The 27,172-nt window shown below is 38.9% G+C and overlaps 1 protein-coding gene across 2 annotated transcripts; it reads left to right on the forward strand.

Annotated features, from left to right (window-relative positions):
* Window positions 1-852: 852 nt before the first annotated feature.
* On the forward strand, window positions 853-27,096 carry LOC109853860 (proteoglycan 4). Of its 2 annotated transcripts, none has more exons than XM_020426393.1 (13): window positions 853-1,092; window positions 18,167-18,374; window positions 18,608-19,126; window positions 19,216-20,101; window positions 20,322-21,194; window positions 21,309-21,521; window positions 23,884-24,062; window positions 24,352-24,627; window positions 24,733-24,894; window positions 24,992-25,268; window positions 25,363-25,594; window positions 25,688-25,841; window positions 26,049-27,096. In XM_020426393.1, exons 2-13 carry the CDS (start codon window positions 18,213-18,215, stop codon window positions 26,307-26,309), a joined length of 4,194 nt encoding a protein of 1,397 aa, XP_020281982.1. In that variant the 5' UTR covers window positions 853-1,092; window positions 18,167-18,212; the 3' UTR covers window positions 26,310-27,096. The 2 variants fall into 2 exon arrangements, with proteins under 2 accessions (XP_020281982.1, XP_020281983.1); XM_020426394.1 differs by having other exon boundaries at window positions 23,902-24,062.
* Window positions 27,097-27,172: the final 76 nt, after the last annotated feature.

Below are 27,172 nucleotides of genomic sequence, written 5' to 3' on the forward strand. Positions count from 1 at the left end.
AGTAGATATAATATAAACAAATTGCACAGACTCAAACCGAATGACATTTGTACCGTCTACGCTTGGATGTCGCGCGCTCAGTAGTTTCTTCATTTACTTTTGTGGATGGCGCTGAAACTAGCGGCTGAAAGCTTTGAAAAGAAAATACAATGAAATGGCCGCTCTCAGGTTTTTTTCTGCTTTAAATAACAAAAGAGTGAGTCTAGTTTTGTCTCAAAGTCTTTAATTAAATGAACGATTGACTTTTGAGCGCGCGTTCCATGTTATAAATAGAAATATTTATATATTTAATATCACGAAGTTTGCAATTTTTCAGCAGAAAATCTTAGTTTATTCAGTTTTATTTGTTCTAAGCACAATAAAGTAAAAAAAAAAAAAAAAAACATTAAAATAAAACTGTACAAATTTTTTTGGTGATAAATAGAATATACAAAATGAACAAACGTGGCATTAATCCTATTTTAATATATCCGATTGATCTGTGAAAATAAAATTTACGCTATGGTTTTATAAAGCGATCGAAAGATACTTATATATGTATACATATATATATATATATATATGTGTGTATATATATAAAATATATATACATACACAGAAAGAAGAGTAACATTGAACCGGTCAGAAGCGAGCAACGCGTTGCAAAGCGTTGTACAAGATGCAACAAAAGGCACGGGGCCACGTTGGGTCGGCTTTGGAATGGAACTGGAAACGTGTGGAGAGGACGGGACGCGAGGAGTAAGTATACTGGATGCCTGGTATACATGTGTTGATGCGGTGACTGTACAATACATTGTACAACACACCAGTGCACGCCAAGCCGAACGGAGCGGCGGGCCCAGTGGAGTCGGTCAGTCAGTCAGTCAGTCGCAGTCGGCGAGTCGTAGCGCTGCGCGTTCTTCCTTCTTTTCTGTTTTTTTTTTTTATTTTTTAAATTTCTTCTATCCTGTGCGATGTTTTAATTTAGTGACCAAGAAGAAGCTTGATCGAAGAGGCATTTGTTATCGTCCCAAAGGGAATTATCGTATTTCCGGAGGAACGCGACATGTGATCCGGTCACGCCGGATACAATCATTGAGATTCTTCGACAAGGTAAGGACTTCTCGATTTTATTTAAGAGCGTTTAACACGAATGCTTAAATTCAACATAGTTTAAGCGTGACTTAAACTACGCCAGGTATTTCGGAGGAATTCGGAGCAAATAAACCTGTAATACAGCGTGTTTGCAACATGTGCAAAGAACTCGTATCTCGAGCAAATCTGAAATTTGCAAATAAATCTTAAATAAATTAATTGTAAAAATCTAAAAATATAGAATTTTAATTTGTAATAAAAATTTGTAGAATGATGTTAAATACATATAATTATCTCTCTTTCAATGACAAATTCATAAAAGTCGTATCACTTCCTCTTTCGTGTTTTTGGTTCCGTAGTTGAGTAGATGTTGCAATCGCGGTTTGTGTGATCCAGGACAAATACGAGATAAGCACGTTCATGACGCACATACGAATTGTAAACTTGTGGAATTCCGTTATATAGAATATACATATATATATACTCGCCGTTAGAGTGATCCTTGTTGTTTACACAACTATCATTTTTTTTACATACGGTTTGTTAAGTTTCCTGCGAGGTAGATTAAAGCAATCGCGATTTTCTCGGATAACGATATAAAAAGCAATAAATTAAACATATATCTTCGATCGCACTCGAGACGTTCGTTGCCTTCGATTTCCTTGTATATATGTATATAATTAAATACACACATGAATAATTTAACACTTCCTCTTTTTTTTTTTTTTTATCGAAGTACAGTTAACTTGACTATCGTGAGAAACTTTTATCAAAGATCGATGCACACACTCTGAAACACACTGTGAAAGTGGAAACGCTCGTCTAGCATTTGAGTGGTTCTTCCGTAGAGATTTTACATAGAGAAAAAAGAAGCGAGTAATATAAATTTGTATCTGTTTGTTTATATTTTTTTCCCGGATTGTTTCCAGAGATTAATAGCGAAACGATTTGAGTTTCTCTATTCATGCGTGCAATATGATTTATTCGGATCTGGTTTTTTTTATTTTTTTTCTTTTTTTTAGATTTTACTATTTGCTTCAACTTGTAATGCCGCTTTTGCGATCACATTTTTCACAGATCGCAGTCTGCGTTTCGCGCTGTTATGATAAACTACTGTTGTGATAAACTTCCCAGTTTAACGCGTGTGAAAAAAAAAAAAAAAAAAAAAAAAACAGCTTCCACTTTCGACAAACCGCGCTTTGCACAAGCGTATATAGTCCCGCGTGTGCACGTGTGCCTGGATTCACGCACGAATAAATCGTCAAATCGCTCTTGCGTTTAATGACACGTTTTGCACGCGCTGCTACTGCGTCATTTTCTCTTACGATACGTCACATGTGTGACAGACTTCCTTCTCTATCTGTCTCTTCCTCTGCCATCCTCTTCCTCTCAAATACACACGTGCGACGTAAAGTTGTGTGCGAAGAATAAAACAACGTCAGATATATACTTTATATATTTTCTTTTTCCCGACACGCTCTCTAAACTTTGCGCAATTTTTCTTTCTATTCGTTTCTGGAGGAGTGTCAAGTGTTTTTATTATAAATTAAAAACACTTTTATTTTTCTTCGTTACTTGATGTTATGACTCAAAATTATGAGTTAATAGGGTGTGAGTCTCGGATCGTTTGTATAATTCGACTTTAGTAATAATCATTCATGAGTAATTCTCATTTTCTGTCTTCTCTCTCTCTCTCTTTCTTACACACACACACACACACAATTATGTGTCTTGCTCAATCTTTTTCTGAGTAATATTTGAATTCTCAGCAGTCTGAGGAATGATCAATTGAGTCATCACTACCCAGACATAGAATAATATAATAATGATTTTATTCGTAATTCGTATTTCTCCATCGGGTAAGATCACTTGAGCACACAAATGCGTGAGTAGCATGAACATAAAAAGTGTCCTTGAAGGAATTATCGAACTTTGAAAAAAAAAAAAAAAGTCAGAATTCTCACCTTGAGAGAACGAGTTAAAACGAGCGGAGAATTGAACAAAACCGACGAAACTTTATTAAGTTCCGCAATTAGCAGAATTTGATGTGTAAGGGGGGAACACAGATTTCTTTTTCAGACTCTCTACGCGACGTGCAATTTATGTCACTATACTCACGTAAATCGACGTTGTTTAATTGACAATTTTTTTTTTTTTCTAATTTACAGCAAACAAAAGAAGAAAAACAATCTGTGCAAATTGTTGTACACACTCCGAGTGTTGTTAAACTTGAAAGAAAATATATATCTTTTGAGATATAGACACGTGCAATTGAGAAACATCCTGTATAAGAGTGAAAATGCGCATCCTGTGTGCGAATAATTGCGCACAACAACAATTCCATTCCGAAGGTGTTCGCGTCACGTAGAGGGAGAAATTTTTTTTCTTCATATCTCGATATGGAATACCACACGCTGCCGTCGTACTGCAACGTCGTCGACCAGCGCAGAATGCAAAGTCTCGCGTTATTTGATAGCGCTGAGGAAGGATACCGCATTCTCAACTCCTACGAACAAATAAATGTCGATGTCTTGGCAAAGACATTCGTTTTTTTAATTTTTAGCAAAACGTTTTTATAGAAGACCTCGGATTTTTTTATCTACTTACGTATATATTTATAAAATATTTATTGCCTGTTTCTTTTTTCTTTTGTATCAACTTGGGCAGCGGAAGCAATATGTGTGATATTATCTGTATCGACAAACAAGTGAATAAAAAAGTCTTTCACTTGTTAATTGACTTTAGAAATAACTTAAATTAAATAAATCTGCTGCTTCATATTACATCTCAGTTATAATTACAATGAAAAATAGTAAATCGCGAGTAGGAAGAGATAGACACGTATTATCGCGCGAATAATTAATTTCTGGATGTGAAGAGAGAAAAAAAAATACACAAATACGTCGCGGCAATTAGTATCGTTGAAAAATTTAATAATTAATAAGTCATTACTGTTCGCATTTTCAGACTTTCTATATAATTAGTGCATGATAAGTATTGCTAGTGGCAGTGAGAGTGAATGATTTATAGCCCAAGATAAGAACGATGATCAGAATCGCAGAATCCTGCTTGTGAAGAGTGCCAAGATTGTGCGCCGCTGTACTATCCGCGCTTAAAGAAGGAGTCTATTAAATTGTTTTATCAGTCGGTTTAACTAAGCCAGCCTTCGCGTCTCATGTCAATTAAAATATGAGAAATAGACAAGACAAAATTCGTCGATTTAATCGCGGACTTTCGCAGTTGGAAGTAAAAATGAGATACGTATCCTTTCCAATGTTCGCCCCGTTACATCTCGCCGAGATATGTTTTCTACTCATCATCGGAAACGCCCCGGAAGTCAGCGAGCGCGTAGAAAGTTCGACTCGTTTATCATTGTTTTTATCGCGCATACATTACAATGAAGATAGTGAAATCAGAAAGTAAGTTTTTATACACATCAATGCGAAAGATTTTACACATTTTTTTATAGATTTAACGTTATTGTTTTTGCTGAAAAAAAACTTTACAAACATAAACGAAGTTTAAAAACTATATTCGTGTGGGCCGATTGACCCGAAACAAAAAACACATTAGCGATAGTGGTATCGCATTGTTGTTGTCGCATTGACAACATTGCATCCTTCGGAAGAACAATGTCAAACGATGTCTCATTATCGCGCTTGATGTTTGTGTGTCAGCTCGCCAAAGTACAGCATTTACGCATCGATGACCTCAGCGTTGCCTCATACACTTTTCTTTTCGCCGAGACATTTTGTTTTTTGTTTTTTTTTTTTTTTTCAGATTTGGAAATGAGTTACGGTAGTCATCGATGGCGCGCACGTAGTGCAACGCCTGTGTGTAACGTTCTAGTTGCAACGATAAAAAAAACAAAATGTTAACGCTAAATTAAAAGATTCTCTCACATTTCTTGACAATTCGAATTCATCAACAACGGGTTCGTATCCCTCGCAGATTCTCTTCTCCATTTTGCATTGTAATAGACCCATCAATGCGCGGCTTTCTTCTTGTGACGCAATACTCGGATTATGCGCTCCATTAACGGCAGTGCTGTTCCGATTTCGCAGTCGCGCAAGCTCGTAGACGAAACGGATATAATTTGGCCTTACCTAGTCGAAACCCGAATCGATACTCCTAGGTAAATTCCTGCTTGCGAACGTGATTGGCAATGACTTCGTCAGATAGCTCTTTGTGTTAATTGCTCATGAAGAACGAAACGCGGCGTGTCGATTCTAAACTCTATGTGAAAGCCGCATAATATAATAATTACGTAGATCGAATCAGTTTTCGAGGTGGCGAAACTTGAGCTTGATCATCATCATCGTTTCTTGCAAGAACAGGCGATGTTTCGCAAGAATTTAACGCATTTTTTTTTTCCACGCGACGCGTCCATCACCGATCAAAACTTTCGATTGGATATCCTGTAATACGCAAGCTGGCATGTAACGCGTACCCTACACGCTTTCCCGTCGCGATAATCTTCTTGATTTTAAATAAGAGATTTTTTTCAACAATCAATTTCGCAATTTTATTTCTCAAAAAAGTGTTTCGCAAAACTTTTCACGTGATTACACGTGTATTGTAACAACACATTTGAGAAAAAAAACACTCTTTTTGGTATAACACCTAAATAGAAATGTATAAATTTTGTTTTATTTAACATAAACATAAATTTCATTTAATTAAAGATCGAATAACGTCTTCCCTAAGTGTTTTTCATCCTAAATGTTTCATCGCCGAAATAGAAAATTGCAAAGTTGTTTTTTTAAGTGCCGCATCAGAACAGGCGCACGCCAAAAATAAGATGCCGCGTGGAACACGTCAAGCAGCAGCAGCAGCGCGAGGGCGATTCCCGATGTAGGAAAGGCACTTCGGAATAAATTCTAAGTTTAGAATTCTGTTCTTATACAAAATTTTTTTCGTCGGGCGCCTTATTTAAGCCAGCGCGATGCGTTCAAGATGCGCTCGCGAGTCGAGTTTTTCCCAAACCGAAGCAAGCGCGAGTTAAAACAACAATGCTCTTGTATTGTTCACAAATATGATTTCAGAATACAATAGTCTTTTTTTCTTCCAATAATAACGCCCATCTTACATTGATAAAACACAGACGCAAAGCTACTGATTGATTTAACAATTGTATTAATGTAAGAAAAAATTTTTATTTTAAGATTTTACATATTTATAAAAAATAATTTTTTTTCTATTGTTCTTTAACTAATAATTTTTTAACGAATAAGAACGTAAATTTTTCAACAACAAAGTAATCGCACGTTGTAAACTCTCGCCAATCTAAGCAAGTGCAACATGTCGTGTGCGCTTTTGTTTCATGAAACAATCTCTCTCTCGTCTTCTTCTGGGATTTAGAATGTCAATGGAGTTCAAAGGTCACTCGACCGACACAGTCTCGTGGCTTCGCGATAGCAAGAATACTGCACATTGTTAATCGGAAAATTTCCTTCGCTGTCTTTTCCGCATAAGTGAAAGAACAATTAACAATTAGCACAGCGACTCTAACTAGATAGCTTTTCGTAGACAATATAAAATCTCATATCGCGCATCAATAAATCATACGAGGAGGGAAAGAGTTTTATCGTGAAATAGAAGTGATGTTCGTTAACACAGAACAGAGAGCAAACAATATAATTGTTATATATTTCGCACAAATTATTTTATCGTAACAGCGTGAGACGTAAAATCTTACAAACTGCACAACAACAAAAACAACATCAAGATTTAATTGATCAATTGTGAATCTAATTTATATTTAACTAATATCTAACTTCTTCGATTTAGATTTATTTAATCCGTTTTAATTTATTAACAAAAACGTCTCCGTCTGCAATATATTTTTTATAACACAAAACTCTTAGCTGTGTACAGAATTCCTTCTCGAACGTAGCTGCGACAAAACAATCATTTGTCATGTTGATTTCGTGATGTGTTTAATAATGGCGTGTAGGCTTCGCAGAAAGAGAATTATCGAACTCAAGAGATAGCAATGTTAGCTGCGCCAAGTCGAAATAGCTCAACGTTGTATTGTTCTCTAGCGTAAATACAAAATTTATGTTTTTTTTTTATATGCACAATGACAGCTCGAAGATAATTGCGTATTTAACAGCATTAGGGCGCATAAAGTGCGAGACAAAAAAAAAATAAAAAAGTTGCAAAAGCGCGAAGACAAAACAGCGAAAATTGCTGGAAAACTATCACGTAGAAGAAAATTACTAGTCGACGATTTGAAAACTTTTATTTGGCTTTCTCTGGAAGATGTTTCAACGTTGTAATTTGCCAACGATTAACCTTCGTTTCACGTCAATTAATCTTCATCTATATACATATATGTAAACATGCGATATTAAATTACTTAATAACGATCGGAGAGTCAAATGAACGTGCAAAAAGAATCTCGCACTAGAAAAAGCGCGGTGGAAGACTCGTGGGAAAGCGAGTGAAAGCAGTTTTTCACCGCGGTTTCAACAAACCTTCGTCAATTGAGGCGATGCTGTTAAAGATAACGAGCGAGCAAGTTAAACAGCGAAATATAAACGATGATCCGGCGCGGTTGTTTCCCAAATGGAAATTATTATCCGGAACCGCGTCGCGCCGACTTCCGCGTAAAAGCATGCGCGTACGGAATAAGAGCGCGAAGTTACACGCGAGAAAAATCTTCATTACAATCGAAAGTACTCTCACTTTGCATCTTTAAAAATATGAAATTATTAAAAAAATTATACACGAAAAAAAAGTTTTGTTGGAACAACAAGAATATTAATTACTGTATGATCAGCAAAAACATTCGGTGGATTCAGCAAATTTTCTTACACTGGCCATATAATAGCAAAACTTTTTATTTCATTAAGAGCAGTACAACAAGTTGACGCTAAGTGTAAATTTATTTATTTATTTATTGATAAATTTGCACGTAACTGCTAATTTAACATTGATTCTTACAAGCCTTACAATTCTTTGATAATTTGATAAAAAATAAATTTTTTTACTTCGTTTACTCTTCAAAGAAGATATTTATTATTTTTCTAAATTACATATATAACGCTGCAACGTTTGTTAGTTTTTTTTCGTTAGCTCTTTGTTTGATTGTAAATTACTTGTTGTGTCCCACTTAAAGGGATCCCGTAACAAATGAAACCTGGAAAAAACAATGTTGCTTCACCAAGTTGCGAACTAATAGTGCATAAAGGCGCAAACATGTTTCCCCGCACTCTCTTCGTCAGTGTCAATGTCGCGTACATTTACGCGAAAGTGGGACTTTGTCGAATTCTGTACGAAATATACGCCCGCGAAAGAACTTTCACTTGTGTTGCCGAGGTCAAATAGGAAGGAGAATTAGTCCGCACTGTGTGTCTAATTAATGCGTGCGAGCGTTGCGTTAATGAATGCGCTCGAATGTCGAATAAAGTCGAGTTTTGCATCTATATGATAAACGGATTGTTCTGAATCATCCTGTATAATATTATATAATATATATTATATATTAAATTTATTATATATATTTATAATATTATACCTTATATTGTAATATATGTATTATATATACTACGGTAAGGTGTCACTGACCTTGGTCACGTGACTATGCTAAGATCACTGACTATCTCTCACATGTGCATCATCGCGGTGACAGATTTCTGTTTACTGGCACAACACGTTAAAATAAAAACAGTGCTAGTACATGTAAGAAATGCGTGATATATATACTACAATCTTTTGAAAAAGAATTTCTTAAGGAATATCGCGTTATGATGGTTCTCTTGGCTCGCGTCTCTTCGGCTACTAACTAGTACCGAGTTGCTCTAACACGTAGCGGAACTTTGCCCCATACGCGTTCTCCGGACTCGGGTCGCGGAATTCTTTCGGAATGTCACGTGAGTTAACATGTTGAAGCGCGTATGTTGAAGAAAAGCAAATGCAACATTCCGCTCCGGCAAGTAGATACTTCCTCGTCTCACACGACAATGCCACGCAATTTTACGGTACATATACCGGTGCGTTTATTCGCTGCATTCTCATTTCTATCAAATTGGTGGTAATATAACAAATTATTTTGCAACGAGATCTGACGCAAAAGTAGTAAACTCGTGCGATAGCGGTTTCACATCCTGTGGTGTGGTTACTTCGATGCTTGGAAAAAATTGTTTCAGAAATATCTGTCATACTCGAAATAGAATAAAAAAATAAATTATTACGAAATATATTACTTAAAGAATATATATTCTTGAAAAATAATCAATCTCGAAAATTATTAATTCAAAGAAAATCATTTATCTATGTACCGAAATGTTCCCTCCGACCAATCTCTTTGTGATAAAAACAGTTTTGCAAAAACTTTAAAAAATTCACGAAGAAAACTATGTGTCATTCGATTTTGTTGGCACGACTAGATTGAGAAAACGACTAGGAGCGAGTTTTTTTTTTTCTGCGATGATGCGCGCGACATCCTTCCGACGGTTCATTGTCCTCCGTGACCGAAATCAAAGTTCCGATATCGCTTGCGATTTCGCGCTATAGACAGCGCGATCGGAACGTTCAGTGGTAAATGAACGAGAGAAAGAGGCATTGACCTCTTTGGCAGCGAATATACGCACACATGTGTACAAACACGCGCTTACACGCGAATTCGTAGTCACACACACACATAGTCTCTAGTGGCGTGAACTGCACTTTGCCAAATTTCGAATGGAAATTCAAATTAGCATTGAAGTTCTCTAGACGGAATATGCTTGTGTATAACGATACCAGACACAATTAATTTATATATGTTTCAATTAAAATTGTTGCAACAATTAAATACATATATCTCGACAGTGTTTTGTTGTTATCACTGTCTTATATATGCGTCACGATGCAAGTCACAGTGAATACTGTTTATTTTCTCATTGCGATGTGATAAAAAGAGCCGGTGCGCGTGTTGCAATCCTTTACCTCCGTGAAAACTTTAAACAGTTTAGTCTTCTATTTTACGACAGAGTAGCGCACCAACAACGATGTTTTTCTTTAAGCTATCGCTCGTCTCTTGATGCGTTCGCAACACTAAAAGCGGTCGTGATGTAACGTAGACACATTTAGTTCACGTTGTTGACAGCACATTTTGTGATACCTTATCGAGCGATTAGTAATGTGATTAATAACATTATTAGTATCTGCAGGAAGAGATAATGAAAAAAAATGTAGGAAACTTCGAGAATATAATAGTTTTTACGTTGCGATGTGTAACACGAAGTTAAGAGGAAAGGAGGAAACATATATGTATGAAAATATAATATTGTCTTTTTTCAATATCACCGCGCTTTTTGTTAATAAAAAAACGTTGTCTGGTTTGTGTTAACGTTCTCGAGAGAGAAAATTCTTTTTTTGTTTTTTTTTCNNAAAAAAAAAAAAAAAAAAAAAAAAACAAATTGACAAGTTTGAATTATGTCATCTTGAGAAAATACGTGCGACTCTCGCGTAGGTGTGAATGGAGAAAAAATATGATAATAAAGATACGTTTACGTAAACTAGATGTTAATGCTCCGAGTAGGCGTGTGTGACATCGAAAAAAGAAAGAATGAATGAATTCACGAAGGGTGGGTGTTTCATTAATATTAATCAGAAATAATCGCGTGCAACTTGGCGTAGCGAAACAGAATCCGTGGAAACGAAAATGTCACGACTGCGAAGAAAGAATGTTGCATATATTGCGAATACTGGCGATTCGTTTTTTGCTTCGAGCAATATTCTTGAGCGAAGTTAACGACGACGTCCAGATTCTTATGTAGCGCGTGAAACGGCAGTAACCTTTCGCGTTCAAACTTTCAAGGCGATTCAATCAACGACGTGCGCACACATTTATTTGTGTTCTGTTCGCAGTTTTCAACCGCACCAGTATCTCTCAGATCGGTTAGGTGATTCTCCGCAAGTACAAAGCGAAATACCGATCTTGAATAACATCTGATCAATACCGATACAATACCGATTCGGAAAGATTTACCGATCTTTTGATTTTATACGAGAAAAAGAAACGGAATTATTTTTTAAGCCGTTTTTTTTTTTTTGAGCAATCTATCGATCTTTGTTGAGATTACAGGCAGAACAAGAACAAGGTTTCTTACCCGCGAGGAAGGAAATCTACTTGAGAGTCCTTGTACCACTTTGCGGTCATATAAGGCTGTTAGTCAGAAATAGCACGTTGTGTGTTCGGAGTGTGCGACACGCACACTCCGCTTCCGTTAACTACCGCGTCCTGACAATTGCTGAAATCTTGAATACCGTACATTAAGCCGCATCTGTTCAAGATGTACTATGTATTTTTATTAGTTACAAAAGAAAGAGAGAGAGATAGAGAGAAAGAGAGAGAGAGAGAATCATAGTGTGTGTCTGTCTTATACCAATAGTAATATAACTTCTGTTAGAGGAAGTCACATCGCGGATATCGAAGGTTCATCGCTCCCGGAAGTTCTCACACGACGCGACAGACGTGTGATAGATGCATAAGTATGAACGTAAGTGCAAAAAGTAAACGATCGACTAATTAATTCGCGAGTTTGTTCACCTAAAAGAATTGAAAATTATTCTCTTATAAGAGAAAGAGAGAGAAAAGGAGGAAGAGAAGAGGAGATATTTGTTCTGTTTAGGGAGATAATTAAACGCAGTCACGAAGAAAAGGAGAAAGTTCTTAAATTGCGTGCGACGTTGGTTGCTACAGTAAGACTTGCATTAATTATGTCACGAAAATTCTCTCCCTATTAGTTTGTACAAAAAAATAAAATAGGTACTAAAATAGGTAGTTTACAAAAAGAAGAAAAAAGTTGAGTTAAAGAAAATTATTTTTATTCTCGATAGAAAAAAAAAAAAACAATCTAATATCACAATGTGGTTTTGTATTTTTGTTGTTACGATACTATTTAATGTATTATCGCAGCAAAGACGTGTGCGTTGCACACATTCTCAGTGTGTTCTCTCGCAGTTTTTTCACCCGCGGCGGTTTTGGATCAGTTGATTGATTTTCGTTAACGCATCATCTTCTGTTTAACACGTCAACAGACTCACGTGGCACGCACAACAAAAAATTAAAAATTGCGATACTCTTCTAAGCTACACATAGGTTTCCTATAAAAAAAAAAGAAAAAAAGAAAGTGCGCGCGCGCCTTTCAATAATCCTAGAAATCGTGTTGAAATACACGTGTTCGATTTCTTCCAAGAAACTGAGAAAACGCAACCTACTTGGTCGCGACAGGTAAAATAAAGAACGTAAGACATAAAGGAAAATCGAGAAAACCTGTAATCCTCATTAATACATGAACATCGTTGATAAATGTGATTAAGCGTCACTCAGAAATAACGAAGTTAGATTTTTGTTTTTTTGTTTTTTTTTTTTTTCACCGAAGGCGACACGCGACGTATTTTTTTATCGCGTCAATCGGTGTTTTACGCCTTTCTGATAAACAAAAAATCTACAATATTTACATTTTTTCTTGCAACTTAATTTGTAAATTTGTTAAGTTTCACACGACGGTATTATTGTGTTAAAATTTTGAATTCCACGACGGAAAAAGATTCGCCGCAAACTGAACACAATAACACGTCACAAAGAGAAAAGAGCACGCTAGAAACGGTATCGTAGAACAAGTTTTTTTTTTTTTTTCTACCGGACCCCTTATATGACGCACGAAGTTGTCGCCCGTGTGCGATCCAGACGGTCGCGACGAACTTGCCGCTCGTCGCGTCGTTTCTCTCAGTCAAACGCTTCCGAATAGCTGCAAGAACACCAAAGTGATGATGGGAAGTTACTAAGACACACTTATTTTAATGCGTCTTTCTTTCTTTGTGTGTGTGAAAGATCGGGGACACTGTTCTCCTCTGTCTATGCTCGCCTTCTACGAGTAATGGGAAATCTGGCACGCATCATACACGAGCACTAATCCGGACTAGCGCTCCGAGCGCTTCATTCAACTTGATAAAGTAGCGTGTTCTATTTGCTAACTTTAAAGTGGAACTCATTCGACATTGGGAATCCGACTGCTAGACTCCGACATTCGCATGATGCATTAATGTAAATTGACATGTTTTTTTTTTTTTTTTTTTATATAATTATTTCTAATTACCGCGATCGTGTTGTATCTTCTCTTTATAAATACTCTATAAATATTGTATATTGTACTATAAAATAAAAGATTAAGAAATCAAAGAAAACAAAGAGAGAGAGAGACTAGAGATTACTAGCATATAAAAATCTCTGAATAATTAATGTCTCAAAGAGAAAGTTGTCTTTATGAATGATCGATAGCACTTCGTGACATGTAAAAATTGTTCTCTTTTTTATGCTTCTAAATATGCCTGAAACAAAAAATATTATAGAATCGTAAATCTTTTAATCTGACAATAAGCGGCGCTTTGATAAGAATTAAGAATGATTAAGTATCAGAAAAAAAATGAAATATTTATACATGAGAGAATGTATGTATCTAGACTATGTACGGGATCTTATCTAAAAACTCTATTGATCTTAGTAGAGATATTTTTTAAATATTATTTTTGAAAATGTTTAAACAACAGAGAGAGAGAGAGAGAGAAAGAGAGAGAGATGCGTGCGATAGTCATCTGTACGGAATTCCAAAAATGTGAAGTGAGTTGTGTTGAAAATCGAGCAACAATCGGAAAACAAATATTTTCTCTCGAAAAAAACACTTAACAAAATATGTACATGTATCATGTTAAAAGGACGTTTTATTATTTCGCGAGATTAGCAAATTTATCTTATCGCGCGCGGTTTAGAACGAAATAGAGCACAATATCTCTGATGCGGGAAAAAGTGTTGAAAAACGAGCGTTTTATAACACATGGACCGTAACAACGACGAATAAGCGATATGTGATAATCACGAGAAACGGAGCGACGGTTGTGCAAGATGTGTGGAGCGAGCGCGAGATGTGCGCGCGCTTATTCCTACATGGCGATGAGCGGAGAATCGCGCAAGGTTACCGGGGAAAGTTCACCTCGTACATCACCCACACATACGGGTTTCGCGCGCATTCCGATTCTCAAAGTGAAAGACCGAAGCCGACATTAAAAAAACCGTTCATACATATGGATATAGTGGCGTGCATAAAAAGCGCCGCGGCGCGCGATACGATGATTGCGCGCTCGCGTAGTCGTCTCATCTAGTTTGCAATACGCGCGAATCGCACGCATGCTGCGAAAACGCGTGGAAAGCCGGTTGTGACTCCGCTGCGAGAAACTTCGTCAGAATAACAAAGTGGGAAAAAGAAGGCGAGAAATTCTGGCGGCAACGTTTTAGCGCAACGAACTCTCCAACGAACGCGTACGTACAGTACGAACAGTATAAAAACTAAATGTCGCGCACTCTCTCTTCGTAATTTCGCGAATCCGTAAAAAATCCACGCATCAAATTCCGAACGTCACCCAATGACAAAATAATGAAAAAAAAAAAAAAAAAAAAAAAAAAAAACGATCCGAGACCTACCGCCGAGAATAAAGATTTCTTCTGCGCTTCTGACCTCGCGATTTCTACAACGATAAAAAAAATGGTTCGCAAGTTAACGCAACGGTGCGACGTATTAGCGGTGCGATGTAAAGAAACATATATACATAGTTAGAGTCCCTGTACGTAAGTGTGCAGCAGCAGCAGCACCACAGTTCTTGTTGTTGAAACACGGGCTTGGCTACGGAATGGCGCAAAGGGTACCTCCCTCGCGTACCTACCGCGATCGAATCTGGGAATATGTAAGAGGATCAAATACAGTCCGGTCTAGTAAGAGGAGGTGTGGTTTATACCTCGTCGGAGCTGGTCGACCTCGTTTAGGACTGGTAAAAGCATAACACGAATATACGCCGTTCACGTTGCTCGACGAAAAACAAAAACAAAAAAAACAAAAAAAAAAACAAAAATCAAGTGTAAAATCGATTTCTTACGTTTTGTCTGTTCGACACGTCACTCATAGTGTGTCCGGCAAAAAACCGCTCGCTAATAATGTAACAATTTCCACAACGAGAGGTTTTTACTGTTAGACAGAGAGATCACTCGGATCGGGGTATTACCGGGCATTTTCGCAGCTGCGGCCAACGTGTGCTCGCTTTTTATTACAAGAGTGGAATGTTAAGAAAATGCCCGGGGAAAAATGTCCTTTACACGTGAATGAAAAAAAATTCTCTTTTCACGTGTAAAGATAAAGATCTTTTTTTTTTTTTTTTACGGTTACGCGTCGATTTATTCAATTACGACGATTTTTTTTTTTTGTAGCAACAATGTCTCGATGTGAAGTGATGTAATTTAAGTCGCTAGTGTGCGACGAATAACTAGTAGTTACGAGTAGTCATTACCTCGCTCTTGACCCGTTAAAGTTTTTTGTCTGCTCTCGTACGACACATGATCTCGAACGGTTCGTCTCCTTTCCCTCTCTCCTTCTCTTTTTTCAGGTTATTCTTTCATGCTACATCGAAATTCCTGAAACGCCTTATGGTTGGGGTTTAATGCCCGCAATCAAGCAACGGGTTGTTGGTAATTGCTGCAGTATCGCAAAAAAAAAAAACAGCAATTTGCGTCGTAGCGGAATCCGCTTATGAATCTTTTAATTCAATGATCACGTGGGAGAGCTCTTTTTCTTGTTACTCTCTTCTCTCTCTCTCTCTCTTTCTTTCTCTTTTATACTGAGATTTAATGCAGGTACCTAATTTGTGGCTAAGAGAATATACACACTCGGATGATAATTTCGTTCGTTTCTCTTACGTGCTATTGGGGGTGTTCGTTGCTCGTGGGAAGCACCGTGAGATAAATCCGCCGGTATTTATTTCGCGACACACTAAGCGTTTTTCTTTGTACAGAACGACTCGAGAGTCTTGCTTTGTGACGTGCCGCGGTGTCGCGCGCCGTGAAAATAAAGCCCACAAAGAAATCAAATTCAACTTTATTAATTTATGAAAAGAAGATTATTTATAATAGAAATAATTTTTTTTTTTTGCGACAAAGACACAAAGCAAATTCTCGAGTTATTTTCTGTACAAAAGAAAAAAAACACTTGGAGCGTCGCGAAAAAATTCAATTTGTTTGTCTTGTTTAAATTTTATGAGACAAGAAAAATGTTGCATAAATAAGTAGTCATCGCTTTCTGTCATCACTTGGTTGAGGATTTATTTTGAAATTAAAAGGGAATATTGCAATAAGAATCACCGAGACGCCATCGGCCTCGCCTTCTTTTTCGCTTCCCATGCGCCTCGGCGCGCGCCAAGTCGCGCGTCATCTCAAAGGAATGAGACAAGGTCTGCCTCAACGAGTGTGGGGTACGCTTTGAAGAAAGAAATATTTTCTGTAGCGTCGCGGACGATCTGCTTTGTGTGTGGAGTCAATCTTTTTGGATGCGGGAGATAACGCAGTTATGCAGACGCGATTTACAATAATCTCGACCGAGTGACCCAAGTAAACCATATAATAATTATTGTACAGTTACACGCGGCAACGGTTAATTTAAAGAATAATTGCAAAGTGCGATTGCTAGATGTATGCAATTACCCGAAACCGTCGTGAGAGATTAACGTGGTTCGAGCTAACGCTCGATTTTCCGGGTTTTCTTGAGTACCTAAAACAAAGACTAGAGCGCTTTAGGCGCGTCTCAAATCTTGAGATACGCGCAAGAAGAAAAAACAATATTACAAAAATTAATATTTTTCACGACCGGAAGAACGAAGGACTAATGTCGAAAATTTCGGAGGTTTGCGTCAAATTTCGGAAATAAATGGCATTTTTACAAAAAAAAAAAATTCGAAGTGTCGAACAATTTCGAAGCTGTTTCGCCATCTCTGTTGCTCGGAGACCGGAATATAGTTTCTTTGAGAAACTGGCGCAAAAATCTGACTGCAACAAAAATCCTTCTTTATTGTGTGTGCGTTGAAAATTCAACGTCCATTCATCGAAGCACGTTTTCGATATCAATCCGGATTTTTTACGCACCGGCTTTTCTCGCGTGAGTAAATTTGCGCCAAGGCGCAAGACGGGAAGAACGCGAGAAACGTAACGGATCAACGAGAGATTGGCAACGGTACTTCGCTGCCTGGTCTCATCGAGTATATTCGCGAGTCCTGCATGTTAATGGACGTCACCGCGCACGTCCGTTGTCTCTTTCGTCCTCGATGCGCGCGATATAATCCTTTGTTTCGACGTGTGTTGCGCGCGATTTGCTCGCAATTGATATTCCAATCGGAGATTAGAGATCCTCGCGATAAACATTGGATTATTTATCAACAGTACGAAGATGGACGAAAAAAAGAGAGACACTTCCTTTCGAACGGCCTTCGAAAAGAATAATAGCATTGCGCGCTTTATTCATACCCGTTTTTTTTTTTTTATGAAAAGAAAATTCGCGGTAGCGTAATATCCTTACGTATCATTTGCTAAATGACGAGTACACAACCCAGACAATGTTGCAGTTGCAAATAAACGCATACCGGAAGTGAGGCAATTACTCAGCCGCGCCGGGCAGCACCCGTCAATTGTCCTGATTGTATTCGCCTGTTCGCCATTGCCGATGTTGTAGACAGGAAAATGTACTCACTCGTTTCGCTTCGATATATCAGCGAGTATAATCGCTTGTTTGATAGTCACGCTTCATCATTAAGCCTATTTTAGAAAATACAAACATATCACATCGCGACATTGTTATTTTCAAATTGATTGTAAAAACATTTCAACAGTTTTACACTTGTTGTACAAGAATTTTTCCGATCATCTTTACTTCTAAGTTTAGAAAATAAATTAACACGGTGCTATAAAATCATATTATAAAATGTTATGAAACGTTCAACACGCGCTAGCAAAATTTGATATGAAGAAACTTGTTATATTTCCGCGTTTTCGCTCCGTATAAAAAATCTCAAGTTATTTTATTTGAAACGTTTTTTTTCGAACATCTCACTCTCCTATTGACAACAAAATAATTTTTCACGCGCTATATCACGTTCTTTAGCCGCACAATACACTGTCGTCGTTTTAATTCGTCGCGCTAGAAAGAGAGAGAGAGAGAGAAAGAGAGAGAGAAAGAGAGAGAGAGAGAGGGAATCGCGACCGATTACTATTTCACCTCTTTCCTTTCAGAGTGATGATGTAACGGGACTTTCGCTGTCGCTGCGGTGAGGCAACAATGTCCACACAATGCAATCGGTTCGTGCAAAATGCCTGGAAGAAGGAGCTCTGTTCCAACTGCTTCAAACCGAAAGAGGAACATGTGACGGCCGACGATGTTTTGCGACTAAACGTCGAAAAAGCCTCCACGAATCTGAAGATCAATCGTCTTCAACTTCAGGTACTTCGATCCTCAACTAAAACTGTGTTTTCTGATATTTGAACTTAGATTGGCGTCTTGGCAAAAACTCGGATCGAATTAAATCGGTGAAAACTTAAAATATTTAATAACGAAACAGAGTTTCACATCGGCGAAAAGAAAATCTGTTGAAACACATTTTTTGACTTTATCAAACCGCTCTCTTTCCTCAAAAAACGTCGTGTCCGTTAACGATTGCGAAACGATTTTTGCAGAGTATCCTTCGCGGTAAGGCGATTTGCCGAAAGGATCAGCGGAAGAAGAACGTCGGATTTCCGGAATCTCTTACGGAAATAATTGGTTACGGCGGCGAGGACTTTTCCGATGGCGAGGAGGACAAGGACGGATCGACCGACTCTTCGATGAAGCCGGAAGACTTGGTGCCTGACAGCGAGGAAGAACGCGCGTTGTTCGATCTAACTCGCGCTAACACGAATTTCAACACGATCACCGCGAATTTGACAGAACTCGAGAGCAACGGGAACACGACAGATTCGACCAAGTCGTCGACGACGACAACAGCTAAGTCCTTCGCCTCCCTGATGCTAGGTAAGATACAAAAAGACGCCGATGGTAGGAAAACGACTCTTTTAGTGTCCGTAACGCCTTTCGGCGGAGACGAATCTGTGCCAACCGCCAAAAGACCCGTCGATCGAAAGATCAACGCCGTTAACTCGCAACCAAGTCCGTTCAGACTCAAATCCGACGAGGGATCATCATCGGATCACATCGACGTAAGTAAAACAAAATTCTCGAAACGTTATTTTCTTGTCTTACTTGATTTTTTCTTTAGCACGTAAGTTTTTGTTTTCGAATGTTGAAGGTGAAGAAACTCAACGGAACGGAGAGAAAAAAGATCAGCGAGCAAGAGCAAAAGTCTTCTTCTTCGGAATTGGGAAAGATCGTGGATATGCCATTGATTCCTTCCGCAAATATGATCGCGGTTATACGTAAGGAAAGCTCGACGCCCAATTCTGTCATTACGAGCGCGGAGAAAAAACTAGAGATGACAACGCACAAGTACTCGCTCAATTGCGACGGCAATAAGAAAAACCCCGTTCCCGTTAACGGTGTTTTAACGACGAGAAAGACCGAAGTCGAAATGTCAAGGATACCCGCGCGGTCCGGATCGAATAATAACGACGTGGGGGAAAGCGATTGTGCAAACAGAACGGTCACGTCGAAGAACGGCGAATGTTTCTCACAAAATGACAAGACGGACGAAGGTATTGAACTCACTTTGACGTCTCTGAAGAACGAGAAAACGTTCGAGAGCAACGATCGTTCGGTGAACACTGGCGAGAAGAACGCAGCAAAACCCGTCGACAATAGCAAGAACATTACGTCGCCGCGACAAATCGAATGCACAGAGATCATAGAGGAGAAGAAATTCTGTTTCGAGATCAGTCGGGAGCTCGCTGGCGAACCGGATGGAAAAGCGGACGAAGCGGAAATTACCGAACCGCCGGCGTTACCGAACAGTCCACCGCCGGTTGTGACCACGGAACCGAGGCCATCTTTTCTACACGGTAACGTTAACAACGATCCGAAAGCGAAACCCGCTGTGCCGCAGAAGCCTGTGATCTTGTCGGCAACCAAGACAATATCGAACCCCAAGACGAGTCCGGTCGTTGTCGAAAGAATTTCTGATTACGTGCCACCACCGCCGTCGGTTCAGAATGTCGCCGGCAGATCCGTTCAGAATTCAGGTTAGTCGCATTCCAAAAAGTGGCATTTCGCAAACAATCGTGAGAAATATTACTTTTCACTTTTGTTTGTAAAAATAAATAATACGTATGCAAAAATTAGTTCGAATATAATTTAAATATTTTTATTAGATTTTATATTTTACTTGGATTGTTTGTTTTCATTTCGTCTCAGATATTTTTCGTAAATTTTCTTCGCGTTCAATATACGATTTCATTCCAGTCGCGAAAGAAGCAGAATCTCGACAACATTCGACGGAAACAAACGTCTCGAACGAGGCTCCGTTGGAAGCCGATCAAACCTTTCCAACTCAAAACGTGGAATCGGAAAATCAAAGAAAAATGTTAGCAAGATCCAGTTTTTTACCGTTGTCCGCGTCCTTGAGCGCGACGCTGGTTCCGACGAGAGATCGCTCAACGGAAAATGGAGAAATAGACGAAGACGTTTCGCCGGACGAAGAGTTTCCAGAAATTGCTCCCGTTTCGGTATCCACGATGGAGCTCGTACGCTCGCCGAACAAGAGAAGAATGGCTCCGCGACCACCGGAGGAAGATCTACCGGTCTCGTCTTTGTTCGCTCGTAATCCAGGAGCATCAAATCTGAAATCTGACTCGCCGGTTGTGCGCGAGAAAGAAAAGAGAGAGAGATCGTCCTCGTGCAGTCCGAAGTTTCGGAAAGCGGTCAGCGACGTGCCGGATCCAACGAATTCAACAAACAAGCAACCCGTCGAATCAACTGCGAGAAGAACGATATCCCTGTCGCAGGACAGTCTGACGACCGAGAAAGAAGTGCGGGGAGAGAAAAAGAGAAGCAGAAATCGAAAGGGTTTCTCTTTGAAGAGATTTCTAAGAATGGGTTCGAGAAAGGACATGGACATGATGACCGGTCAGACGTCGGGTGCGAAGACTGACGAAATACCATCGACGCCTCAACCGAAACCACGACTGGAGATCATTCATCCGCTGGAATTGGACGGTGCCGCGGTTGAGGTGGTGGGAAGCGATCGGATTACCGCAAAAGTCGGCGATGACCAGACGGATTCCGGTGCCAAGAATGACGGATCGAAAATGACACGATTTCCTTCATCATCCACGAGTAAGTTCGTTCCGCAATAATGTTGTTTCGTTAATTAATGAAATATTCGAGACGAGAAACTTTGAAAAAATCAAAATTTTTGTTCCAAAAATTACGATTGTTATTATTACACAGCGAGGCCTGGAAAACCACCTCCGCCGCCGAGAAACCAGTCCCTGGAAGATTGGTCCAAGACGGATTCGGCGAATAAACCGGTCAGACCGCCGCCGCCGCGCGCCGAGCTCAACAAGCTGAACGTCGCTTCCTCCAGAAGCGACAAAATGTCGTCGAAAACCACCTGGAGACCGACGACCGCGACGACCTCGGACTCGATTTATGCGAATCTGGGTAAGTTCAGACCCATACAGTGCAACTGAGCAAACCACGTCGCGATCATTCTCGATGTTAACAGCCATACTCACACAAACCCTCGCGCGCCAGCCGCTTCTTAAAAAAAAAATAAAAAAAAAGAAACGAGAGAGAGACGTCACTCCGCTTGAGCGGAGATCGCACCAGCGATCGAGCCACGTGACACCGGATACGTATAATTTTCTTTGCTTTTTTTTTTTTCATAAAAAATCACTCATTTGTTTGATTAAACGTTTTTTTGCGCGTGGCGGAATCAAATGAAACTATAATCGAGTGTGAATTTAATTTATATATAGAGACGAGTTCCTATTCCGATCGCGTATATATATATATACACACATACACATGTTCACAAATACGCGATGCAAACGCGAATTGCACTCACACATTACTGAGTAAGAAAATCTGGTTTTTGTCTCAGATTTATGCCATTGGAAAAAAAGAAAATTCGTCCGGATTAGAAAAAAGTCCTTCAAGTTCCGAAGAAACGCTTAAGGAAAAAATTCACTCTTAAAAAAAAAAAAAGTCACATATTCTGTGATAAATGTTCTCATTGAAAGAAGAAGTTTTCACATTTCTATTCTTTCGAACGAGATTCGACTGTTTTTTTATTTTTTCTCTCATTGTTTCATTATATATAACAATAAGTACGTAACGTAGTTATTAAGATGACGTTCATTCAAAGTGGTATGGTGTTTATTTATTTTTAATTTTTTTTTTTTTTTTTTTAATTTTTTTCCATTTCTTCTCTCTCCCAATCGCGATCGCGCGCATTTTGTTTTCCTCTCGCGTTAATAAGTTTTTTTTGCAACAAAGAAGTTTGAGAATGGCTGGTTAAGCAAAACGAATTTTGTTTGTTATACTTCACCACAACGAATCTGTTTGTGCTCTTTGTAATGGTGCAAAATAAAAAAAAAATGCGAGAATATTATATTCTGTAATGTCTGAACACATCTGATAAATAAACGTATATTGTCGAAAAAAAAAAACAAACAAATCGGCGTCTTGTTCTTTCGATCGTTCTCTCTCTCTCTCTTGCACGCGGAACATGCATGCCGTGTAAAAAAAAAAAAAAACTATGGAACGAATTCTTCCGATGCTGTGTGGCTTGTTCGGTGCACCTCCGCATCCATCCATTCCCCATCATTAACGCGAACAACGGTCACGTTTATCGCGCTGACATAAGCGCGGTTCTAGTCAAGCGTTACCGTTGCGCATACCGCCGTTCACGTCTCTCTCCGTTTTTTTTTCCTCTTTTTTTTCTTTCTCTCTCTCTCTCTCTCTCTCTCTCTTTCTTTCCTTTTACGGTAGTTATGTAACGGTGCGTGTGCCGCGTGCCACAAGCGCGACGTCTGTTGATTCCTCTAACCGACGCTGAGAGTGCCAACTAACCGCCGCATGCATTTTACGCACTGTGATTGCGCGCAATAAACTGGCCGTCATATTTGGCCGTCACACAAATTTTTGGAACTCAAAAAAACGTTATTTGAAAAACGACGTAAAAGCTTCGATTATTCTCATGTCTAATTGGTTTCGCTTATCTTTAGCGCTGTCGTTGAACAGTTTGGTCGCGACCAGCGATATCTTCCCTTAACTTAATCTACATTAATTATAGTGTTGTCGAAAACACTCAAAATTACATCACAAATATTTACCGAATTCACCGAGATACAATAGAATATAAAACCAATGTACACACATTCCTGTATGTAAATTCCTGTAGAATATACGGAGACACACTGCGTCACGTCAATGTCAATTAACATACATTAGCTATTTAATCTGTGAAAATGTTTCTCGAAAAGATCGTTGCAAAATAACTTAGGTGTATTATAGATATATCATTAATTAATATTAATAACGGCTCGATGAAACGAATTATATAAAACAAAGAAAAAAATCGTCCGGAATACACCGCGCGTTTTATGTCGCATTTCACACGTTCACCTTCGACCTGAATCATCAGGCTCTTTGGTTTTTTTTTCTTTGTTTTATAGATATAATTAACTTATTTTTTAACAGCACGGTAACGATTGTTATTCGTATACTTAGACCTGAGCCAGATAGAAAAAAAAAAAAACAAAAGAACATTGTTATGTGCGTGGGACGCATGATGGGTGAACTAACGTTCGTTACATAGTCACTTGGAATCTCATTTTGTGTGTAGAATGTGTGTGTGTGTGTGTGTGTGTGTGTGTGTGTGTGTGTGGCGAGGGGGTCTTCTAGCACCCTAGTTGCGCCGGGCGAACTAGTGTCTAGATTAGCTAGCTCGTTTCGTGAATATGCCTTGTGTCTTGTGATACTAACCCGTGGCGCTTGACGATGGCTGACGTGCCTGCAGCAGCGGAGGATGTTACAGGTGAGGTGCGCAGCGCTCTAGCACCTTCGAAACCCCAACGTACCGCTAGTATGAGAGACCGAGCTGTTTTTCAACCTGTACCGAAACGGACGCATTCGGCAACGTCAGAAAATCAGTATCAAGATTACGACGCAACCGTACGACGAACTTCCGACTCGCCGGTAAACAGACTATCCGTTCAGATTTCGAGTTTCCGTTATTCCAAAAGCTCAGACGATGTGCGATATAGCGATCGTATAACTAATGTTTCGAAAAAATCGACTTTTGATCATCGTCATTCAATTAATCCTGCTATTTACAAATATTGCTATCATTGCTAAAATTTTGTTATATATTTATACGCGTCTCGCGTGCAACGTTCGCGCATGTAGCGCGTCGTCTGTGAATTCGACTTCGTGTCATAATAAATATGATACGACTCCAGCAACAAAATAAATGCAATTCCAACAGACATCCAATGACAGTCACGTGTACGAGTGTCTCTCAAGTTCGCCCGAATGCGATTCCAATATCGAGTTGCGACACGGAGGCGGAGGTAGATTTCGCACCGCTTGCAAAAGGAAGTCCGACAGTAGCGCAATGGGCGGAGACGGAGGAGAGAAACATCATCATCATCATCATCATCATCATCAGCATTCGTTCGTGAGATCGATCTCGTTGCCGTACTGCGGCAGCGAGACCGAGAGCGAACTTTACGCGTCTTACAGTTTTTACACCGGCGACGAGGTACGTCAAAATCAAGAAATTTGTTTGTTTATTCGTTTCACGTTGAATTCGTGTGTTGTTGTTTTTTTTTTTTTTTTGAAATACGCGCGATTATAAAAACTTCAGGGTGCCGAGGAGGATCAAGATTGGAAAAATCGCGACGACGAGCCGAAAATGGGCCGCTTGAGGCAACGAAGAGGACGCACGGTTGTTCATCGTAGTCTCGAGGATAATTACGGAGCGGTGGTTGTGGCGAATCACGAGGCGCTCGCCCAATTTGTCGAGCAGGTATGTTTTTTCCGGTCTGCAATAATACAATGGGGTAAAATGTTGTGCGTTGTGTGTGTTGAAATAAATGTTTAATTGATGAACTTGGGAAAATCAGACCATCCAGTTGCCGTCAGGTTTGCGCGGTCTCAAGAACACGAATCCGCAGTTGAAGCACTTCAACATCGATGCTTCAGCGTCGATTTCCGTAGGCAGAAGATTGTTTTGTCCAGCGACGTGGAACGATCAAAACGTCACTCTGTGCATAGCGTTCGACATAGCCGTGCCGATGCCGCAGAGAGATTTTTATCTGACACCTGTGATAGAGTTCGTGGACACGGTGCCAAAGAAGATAATCGAAAAGGTTCGACCGTCGAGGAACGAAAACGCCGAAGGTGATACACGCTGTAGTTTATTTTTTTTTTTTAGCTACGAAAATAAAAAAAACCCTAAATCGCGCTATAACGACGACAATTGTTGTTTTTTCAGCGACAATTTCGGTTCTCACGTGTTCGCACGTGACTACGATACAATTGTTCGGAGATATGTTGAAAAATATAAACAACGAGAGCGCAAATAAGGAAGCGTCATTCGTGCTTCTTCAATTGGTCAACGCACTGAAGAGTCTTCAAGCGCGCGGAATCGAATACGCCAGCAAATCTTTAAATGACGTTGTCCTGTGCAGAGAAGACGTTTATTATCGGTTGTACCTTCTGCAAGGGTTAGTTTAACTACATGTAATAATTCGATTGCGTGTTGGTAAATACGCGCGCCTTGTTTATTCAGATTTTTCTGTTTTTTTTTTTTTTTACAGAAGATTAAACATAGACCCGAGTGATGAACCCAGTGAGGAACGGGTGTCCCTTTGCGAGTGCGCTCTATTAGCACTGCAGCAAATGCACCTCGCGAATGAATTCCCTCTTATACGAGATCTACTGATACGCGAAAAGGCGGTTACACTCTCGCAGGTAAACACACATTTGTTTATTATATTCTATTTTGCATACGTATGAGAGTCTAGAAAAAAGTCTAGAAATTTTTCACGTTAGAGAGTATTTATTTTCCTGCAATTTTTATTGCGATCGTTTTTGTCTCGGCTTGTTACAATTTCATCGAATTGCGACTTGTTTGGGTCCGCATAAAATTAATACTTGATTGAATCTCTTGATGATTAGGTGAAATCTGTGTTGGAATTTGTTCTGTGGGGTCCGGCGGACGTGCCTCTCGGCGGTCCACGGGAGAGAGAAGTGGCGCTTCAAAGATGGCTTGATTTGGAAAGAGCAAACGTACTTCACGCTCTTGTCAAAACAAAGGTAGCTTTGACCGTAATAGACGAATATCAGTTGTTGTTCTTGGTACGGACCACTGGAAAAATTATGAGCGAAGCGTCGATGCTTCTGGACGAACACCGCAATCGCTCGGCTCATAAATACTGATGTACGCGTGTGATCATCATTACATAATTAATAAATAACATGTTGCATTCCGGGGAAAAAAGTCCTTCATACGCATTCAAATTCTATGTGATTGTGTTATATAATTAAATATAATCATATATGAGACTGAGAGACGATCTTATATATATATATATATATATGTATACGATGATATTTAATCACACTAATGTAATATTTGTTCACATATGTACGAAGAAGGAATTTTTTTCCCCAAAAAGCACACAAGTACCGGAATTAAGAGAAATTTAACATTTATTGACAGTCACTCGCAAATTAACTTTTGACAAACATATAGCGAAGCTCTTTTCTGTATCTATTATATCGACATTTTTTTTTTTAAATAAGCGTTGTTTCAAAAGAGAGAGTCGAACAAATGTATTTATAATCTATACGTGCTAACACGAAATTAAACGTAATATGTTTTACCGGTGAGATAACTGTAAATATATATATGTTTTATACTCGCGCAGAATATCTCGGTATAAAGTGCACATCTTTATGAATAATTTTTTCACACCCGTTCAAACTTTTGGGATTTCTCTTCGACGTAGAAACGTGCCAATTGCTCAATCGAAGTGTGTGATTTTACGTGTACGTATATATGCTCGATGTTCTAAAGATACGTCTCTATTTTCTTAGAACGTATGTCTTTAGAGAATATTATTTGTATTTTACATCGTTATCTCTATCTCAAGCAAAATGTAACACTTATTTTTATAAATATTTATAAACATTCTACACTGTATAGAAATAAACAAACACACATTAATCGCATAAAATAGTTTTTTTATTTCGAAAAATCTACGCTCACAAAGTTTTGTTAAATTAAGATAATACAAAAA

Source organism: Pseudomyrmex gracilis, unplaced genomic scaffold (assembly GCF_002006095.1).
Source record: "Pseudomyrmex gracilis isolate BER0280 unplaced genomic scaffold, ASM200609v1 scaffold_56, whole genome shotgun sequence".
Lineage (NCBI taxonomy): Eukaryota > Metazoa > Arthropoda > Insecta > Hymenoptera > Formicidae > Pseudomyrmex > Pseudomyrmex gracilis.

What these genes read in the sequence shown, in the direction of transcription:
- LOC109853860 (XM_020426393.1), top strand. Translation starts at nt 18,213, where the DNA reads ATGTCCACACAATGCAATCGGTTCGTGCAAAATGCCTGGAAGAAGGAG. An exon ending in CTCGATTTATGCGAATCTGG is followed by an intron (nt 21,522 to 23,883) that starts GTAAGTTCAGAC and finishes ACGTGCCTGCAG; the next exon opens with CAGCGGAGGATGTTACAGGT. An exon ending in TCGCCCAATTTGTCGAGCAG is followed by an intron (nt 24,895 to 24,991) that starts GTATGTTTTTTC and finishes TGGGAAAATCAG; the next exon opens with ACCATCCAGTTGCCGTCAGG.